At 32.7% G+C, this 7,594-nt stretch overlaps 1 protein-coding gene across 1 annotated transcript; it reads left to right on the top strand.

The window, feature by feature from the left end:
* Positions 1 to 6,821: 6,821 nt before the first annotated feature.
* Positions 6,822 to 7,139, top strand: LOC148938923 (uncharacterized). The gene has a single exon (XM_089107440.1). The coding sequence runs from the start codon at positions 6,822 to 6,824 to the stop codon at positions 7,137 to 7,139; it is 318 nt and encodes a 105-aa protein (XP_088963566.1).
* The last annotated feature ends 455 nt before the right edge of the window (positions 7,140 to 7,594 follow it).

Raw genomic sequence — 7,594 nt, 5'->3', positions numbered from 1 at the left:
TTGACGAGACTCGAAAAAGACCACAAAAAGTAGACTTTTGTTTTTATTTTCTTCTTTATTCCTATTAGAGATTAAATAAAAAAAAACAAGTTTTTTTAACTGAAAGTAAGGAACGACGTTAAAACTTAAAACGAACAGAAATTATTCCGTATATGAAGGGGGCTGTCCCCTCCTCAATGCCTCGCTGTTTACGCTAAAGTTTTTTTATTGTTTAAAAAAATAGAGTTGTGAGAAAGTCAAACTTTAGCGTAAAGAGCGAGGCGTTGAGGAGGGGACAGCCCCCTTCATATACGGAATAATTTCTGTTCGTTTTAAGTTTTAACGTCGTTCCTTACTTTCAGTTAAAAAAACTTGTTTTTTTTATTTAATTTTTGAACGTTTTCGAATTAATGCAGGTTTTGATTTTGGCTCACCGTACATGAATAATTAAAACAAAATTTGCATATTATATTTGGTTAAATGGCTTTCTCGAAACTTGTTTAATTTTATTTACGAACGTTTTTATTAGTAATAAATATACGTAACTTAGAATTAACTTACGTAACGAACTTCTATATTCATAAATTTCTAACACGTATATTAGGGGTTCGCCCCCTAGTCAATACCCTGCTCTTTAAACTATAGTTCGAATTTTTTTTTCAGTTCTTTAAAAATGACCCCTTAATCACAATCAGTTGACCAGTTGAAAAACTTGTTTTTTTTTTATTTAATTCCTGATCTTTTTCTTTAATAATGCTGGGAAATCCGGCGCCCCCTTCATAGCACTGTCCCTTCCCCCAGGAACACTGCCGTCATGGAAAGTTCCATCCATATCGCCCCCCACCCACTCCATCCCCCACCAACCAGAAAAAATCTCCGCTGAAAAAGTCTGTATACGTCCCAAAAACCAAAACTATATGTTAACAGTGAGTAAAGTTCATAACTTTCAGCCCTCCCCCTGGGGACTTTGGGGGATCAAGTCATCCTAAAAGACATTTTTATCATATTTTCGACCATGCTGAAGAAGATGGCTATCTCAAAATTTTGATCGGGTGACTTTGGGAAAAAAATGAGCGTGGGAGGGGGCCTATTTGCCCTCCATTTTTTGGTCACTTAAAAAGGGCACTAGAACTTTTAATTTCCGTTCCAATGATCCCTCCTACGATATTCTAGGACCAGTGGGTCGATACGATCACCCCTGGAGAAAAAACAAAAAACAAATAAATAAACACGCATCCGTGATCTTTCTTCTGGCAAAAAATGGAAAATTCCACATTTTTGTAGATAGGAGCTTGAAACCTCTACAGTAGGATTTGCTGATACGCTGAATATGATGGTGTGATTTTCATTAAGGTTCTATAACTTTTAGGGGATCTTTCCTCCTTTTTTTGAAAATCAGCCAAATTTTCTCAGGCGCGTAGCCTTTGATGGGTAGCACTAAACTTGATGAAACCTATATATTTGAAATCAGAATTAAAATCTGATTCTTTTGATGTATCTATTGGTATCAAAATTCCGTTTTTTAGAGTTTCGGTTACCATTGAGCCGGGTCGCTCCTTACTTACAGTTCGTTACCACGAACTGTTAGATGAGCGATTTTTACCAACAACATGGCTGCCACGAGTAGTTCTTTTTCTCTCCGAGAGTGGCGCTTCAAAAACGAATAAGGTGTATTGCACTTAAAACCTCAATAAGCTGCAATAAGTCCTTTCTAGATAGAAAATTGTCGATGCTTTTTTTCTATAAGCATGAATTTAAAATATATATATTTCTTTTTAAGGAACTGTTTACCTGCAAGATTTTAATTCTAATCAATTTTAGCTATATATTTTGGTATAGGCTTGCAAGATTTTCACTTTAATCAATTTTTTATCCATAAAATCTTGTAGCCTATAATCAGAATAATTTAAGCATGAATAGGGAGAGATAGCCTAGGCTAGACCACTAGGCTAAAGAGGTGGCAGTTTGGGATAATTATTTTAGTTATTTCCAGCCTTGTGTTTTGAGCCTCAGTTTAGAATAGGCTGCTTGTTTTGAGAAATGTAATAACAATAAAGAAAAGGATAAATGTTTTCTTTTAGCAAGCCTATTATAAGGGCTCACAACTGGGTGAAAAATCCAAATTTGGTATTATTAATTAGCCCTAAAATGTCTATGAGGAGCTTTTATTAAAGATTAAATGGTAATCCCTGATGGAGTTTTGTTGATACCTGTCTTAAAAATAATTTGTCTAAAAAAAATATATTGTTTATGGGGCAGTAGTGAAAATGGCAGCTACTATGACTTGAGTTTTTTTTTCATTTTTTTCTTTTTTTAAATAAATGTTGTTCTCTGGTCACGTTGTTTATTAAGTGAGTAGCTGTAGTCAGATAAATGACTAAGCTAGCTCTATAACTGCTTCTATTTTTATTGAAGATAGTATTTCTTATTGGAGTTTCTTGTATTGTTTTTTTTAGGTGACATTACTTGTATCTCAGCTGAGGAGGCCAAAGCAAATTGGGGCTTCTCTAATGCTGAGTTTTCATCAGCAAGACTGGTTGAAATAACTGAAGCTAGTTCTTGCACTACTTCAGCTTGGCATTCATCTTGAGTCAATGAGGGTTGAAATGTTTGGGCATTAAAATGCACCCTTTGGTGTATCTCCTCCCCTCTCTAGCTTGAAGAAATATTTTTGAGCTGTAAAAAAATTTAATTTTCTTATGCAAATTCCCTGTTGCTTTACAATTACAAGAATGTCTATGAGGAGCTTTTATTAAATATCAAATGGTAGGTAAGTTCTTTTGTACAATCTTTTCCTTTTTCCAAAAATTTAAATAATGTCTGATATTTTGTTGTTGTATATTTTGTATTTTTTTGGCAATTTCATTTATTTATTTTATATACTCAATGATTTTAAGGGATATAAATAAAAAATTTAGACACATACTGACAGGGGTGTCCAAGGGGGGGGGGATACAAAAAAAAATTGAATAAAACGCTAATAAAAATGGAAATACGTCAAGGGCTATTAACCCACCCTTTAGCTTTCCTGTCCTAGGTAGGTTTTTCTGTTTTAAATAATTTTTTTCTTTTTTAAAGCATTTTAGAGACATTCTAAGCCAACCATGGGCATATTGCTGTCACAATATGCCCAAATGAGCTGATGGAAAACAAATAGAAAATATAAATTTTCTTTTTTTTATTATTTCAAGACTAAAATATCACAAAACTAGACCTCCATAGTGCTTGATTGTATTGTAAGTAATTAAAATCCCTGCTGGAGTTTTGCTGATACCTGTCTTAAAAATAATTTGTCTAAAAAAAATATATTATTTATTGGGCAGGAGTGAAAATGGGGCAGCAATTATGAATTGAGTTTTTTTTTCATTATCTCATTTTCTTAAATAATTGTTGTTCGTTTGTCACATTTTTTATTTAGTGAGTAACTGTAGTCAGATAAATGACTAGGCTAGCTCTATAACTGCTTCTATTTTTATTGAAGATAGCATTTCTTATTGGAGTTTCTTGTATTGTTTTTTTTTTTAGGTGACATTACTTGTATCTCAGCTGAGGAGGCCAAAGCCAATTGGGGCTTCTCTAATGCTGAGTTTTCATCAGCAAGACTGGTTGAAATGATTGAAGCTAGTTCTTGCACTACTTCAGCTTGGCATTCATCTTGGGTCAATGAGGGTTGAAATGTTTGGGCATTAAAATGCACCCTTTGGTGTATCTCCTCCCCTCTCTAGCTTGAAGAAATATTTTTGAGCTGTAAAAAAATTTAATTTCTTATGCAAATTCCCTGTTGCTTTACAATTACAAGAATGTCTATGAGGAGCTTTTATTAAATATCAAATGGTAGGTAAGTTCTTTTGTACACTCTTTTCCTTTTTCAAAAATTTAAATAATGTCTGATATTTTGTTTTTGTATATTTTGTATTTTTTGGCAATTTAATTTATTTATTTTATATACTCAATGATTTTAAGGGATATAAATAAAAATTGGGATACATACTGTCAGGGATGTCCAAGGGGGGGGAAACAAACAAAAATTGAATAAAAAGCAATTAAAAATGGAAATATGTCATGGGCTATTAACCCACCCTTTAGCTTTCCTGTCCTAGGTAGGTTCTTCGGTTTTAAATAATTTCTTCTGTTTTAAAGTATTTTAGAGACATTCCAAGTCAACCATGGGCATACTGCTGGCACAATAGGCCCAAATGAGCTGGTGGAAAACAAATAGAAAATATAAATTTTCTTTTTTTTATTATTTCAAGACTAAAATATCACAAAACTAGGCATTCACAGTGCTTGATTGTATTGTAAGTAATTATAAACCCTGATGAAGTTTTTTGATACCTGTCTTAAAAATAATGTGTCTAAAAAAAAATATATTGTTTATGGGGCAGTAGTGAAAATGGCAGCAACTATCTATAGTTTTTTTTTCAATATTTTCTTTTCTTAAATAATTGTTGTCCTCTGGTCACGTTTTTTATTAAGTGAGTAGCTGTAGTCAGATAAATAACTAGGCTAGCTCTATAACTGCTTCTAATTTTATTGAAGATATCAATTCTTATTGGAACTTCTTGTATTGTTTTTTTAGGTGACATTACTTGCATCTCAGCTGAGGAGGCCAAAGCCAATTGGGGCTTCTCTAATGCTGAGTTTTCATCAGCAATACTGGTTGAAATGATTGAAGCTAGTTCTTGCACTACTTCAGCTTGGCATTCATCTTGGGTCAATGAGGGTTGGAGTGTTTGGGCATTAAAATGCACCCTTTGGTGTATCTCCTACCCGCTCTAGCTTGAAGAAATATTTTTGAGGTGTAAAAAAATTTAATTTTCTTATGCAAATTCCCTGTTGCTTTACAATTACAAGAATGTCTATGAGGAGCTTTTATTAAATGTCAAATGTTAGGTAAGTTCTTTTGCACAATCTTTTCCTTTTTTCAAAAATTTTAATACTGTATTATATTTTGTTTTTGTATATTTTGTATTTTTTGGCATTTTAATCTTTTTTTTTTATATACTAAATGATTTCAAGGGATATAAATAAAAATTGGTACACCTACTGACCGGGGGGACCAAGGGGGGGGGGATACAAAAATAAAATGAATAAAAAGCTAATAAAAATTGAAATACGTCAAGGGCTATTAACCCACCCTTTAGCTTTCCTGTCCTAGGTAGGTCTTTCTGTTTTAAATAATTTCTTCTGTTTTAAAGCATTTTAGAGACATTCTAAGTCAACCATGGGCATATTGCCGTCACAATATGCCCAAATGAGCTGGAGGAAAACAAATAGAAAATATAAATTTTCTTTTTGTTTATTATTTCAAGACTAAAATATCACAAAACTAGGCATTCACAGTGCTTGATTGTATTGTAAGTAATTACAATCCCTGATGGAGTTTTGTTGATACCTGTCTTAAAAATAATTTGTCTAAAAAAAATATATTGTTTATGGGGCAGTAGTGAAAATGGCAGCAACTATGAATTGAGTTTTTTCTTTTTTAAAATAATTGTATTCATATATAAACAGAAAAAAATTCATTCCATCAAGATGCAAGGTGTGTGTGATTTTAATTTAAGGTAATTATTACCATTTCTTCCTGTCTAATTATGTTATATTTTCACAAAAACTTTAAAACTACTCTGTTGTTGTCTTTGTCTGCATTAGTCTGCTTTGTCTGAGTCATCTGCAGGGTGCCAAAAACAGAGGAGTTACTAATAGCACTCATGATCCTATAAGTTAAAATGTTATATTTGAGTAAGAGATCCTTAAACTCACCATCTGAAAATAGATCCCTGTTTTCAGATGGTGAATGATTGTAATAATTAGTACTATAGGGTGTTATGCAAATTAATCCCTTTAAATTGCAGTTAAGTCACTTCTTGTTAACTCCAAAAGCTGTTTTGCAGCATTGATGAATCTTCCAGACATCAACCCTTCTTTCCTATCAAGATCCTAAGCTTTTATGAAGGGAGAAAACCTGTGCTAACTTGTTTTTGAAATATTGAATAGTATTTAAAATATTGAATAGTATTGTCAGCATTTTTTATACTCTTGGCCTTTACAAGGCAGATCCAATCATTGGATCTGTGTTTTAAACCAATTTTTGGTTCAAAGCTAGGGCCTTTTATTCCAAATTCTTTATAATTTAAAAAGTAGAAAACGAATAGATCTATGAGGTTTAAAACCCCTTCCCAGACTTTATGTTCAATCAATCTTGGAGTAATCCGTTTTTTCCCATGTACACAAATCACATCTCTTTTTCTTTTAAAATAGTCATTACTGTGAATGTAGTTTTTTTAGAATGACTGGTAAAATACACTGGCATAAAATTTGACGAACAGTTGCATTTTCACCACTTTCATGAGTGCAGTTGTAATTGCTCTAAGCTTTAACATTGCTCTTTAGCATCACTTACATTATTTTCAATTAATACCAAATTGTGTGAAAGCATTAGTTTCTATGACAAGTACCAATCCATGACAATTCTTATGTTTATGTTGCAACTGAATTGATCAATCCATTTATTGCTTTAACTGTAATATGAAAGAAATATTACTTTATTTTTGTTTATGATTTATCTATTTATTTTCAGGAGGAGAAGATTATGGGTGCACCCAATTTTACAAGAAAGGGAAAGGGCTGTGAAAGGTCATCTAACTTTACTCAATGATTTACTCATGAGAGATGATGAGGAGAAATTTCTAAATTTTGTAAGATTGACAAAAGCAGAGTGTGTGGAATTACTTAGTTTAGTAAGGCCTTTGATAATAAAAAAGAATACAAATTTCAGAAAGGCAATCTCTCCAGAACTGAACCTTGCTTTGACTTTGACACTGAGATATGTGAGTACTGGCATGTCTATGGCAGCTCTCCATTATGAATTCCGTGTTAGCCACTCAACAGTTTCACAGATATTATCTGATACACTAAAGGCAATGTACAAAGTTTTAAGTCCCATGTATCTGCAGGAGCCTCTATCAGATACATTAAAAAGTATCTCTGGCGCTTTTAAGGCGAAATGTTTTTTGCTAAATTGCATTGGTGCTTTGGTTGGCAAGAATGTGTGGATTCAGTGCCAATACATGTCAGACTCCCGATTATACACTTATAAAAGCTATTTTAGTTTTATACTTCTAGCTGCTTGTGATGCTAACTACAAATTTATCATGTGATGATGCTAACTACGAATTTATGTAGATGTTGGAGCATATGGAAGTGAAAGTGATGGGGGTGTATTTGCCAGGTCAGATCCTTTGAAAGGCATAGACAATGGCAACATTAAGCTTCCTGATCCTCTGCCATTGCCTTGAACAATGGAAAATTTTCCATATTTTTTTGTTGCTGATGAAGCCTTTCCATTGTGCAATTACATTATGAGGCCCTTCCATTTTGAAAATAATTTTTTTTGCAATTTTTTTAAAGACTATTAATGGTATTTTTATTTGATAAGATCAATGAAAGAAAAAATCGCTGCTGAATTTTATAAAATGCATGTTGCCCACATGCACCTACACTTTTGTCAATTGATGCACCTGTTTACAAAAATAGTCAGTAATATTGACTGAAATGTTGCAACTTTCACCTTAACCATTCAAAAAATTCCAAACTACTAGTTAATGTTGCAATT

This window comes from Artemia sp. Qi Xiang Cuo, unplaced genomic scaffold (genome assembly GCF_049724085.1).
Source record: "Artemia sp. Qi Xiang Cuo unplaced genomic scaffold, ASM4972408v1 HiC_scaffold_31, whole genome shotgun sequence".
Taxonomy (NCBI): Eukaryota; Metazoa; Arthropoda; class Branchiopoda; order Anostraca; family Artemiidae; genus Artemia; species Artemia sp. Qi Xiang Cuo.
This window is presented reverse-complemented; position numbering and strand designations above follow the sequence as displayed.

Bases quoted from the DNA above. Each gene is read 5' to 3' on its own strand.
- LOC148938923 (XM_089107440.1), top strand. From the start codon at position 6,822: ATGTCTATGGCAGCTCTCCATTATGAATTCCGTGTTAGCCACTCAACA.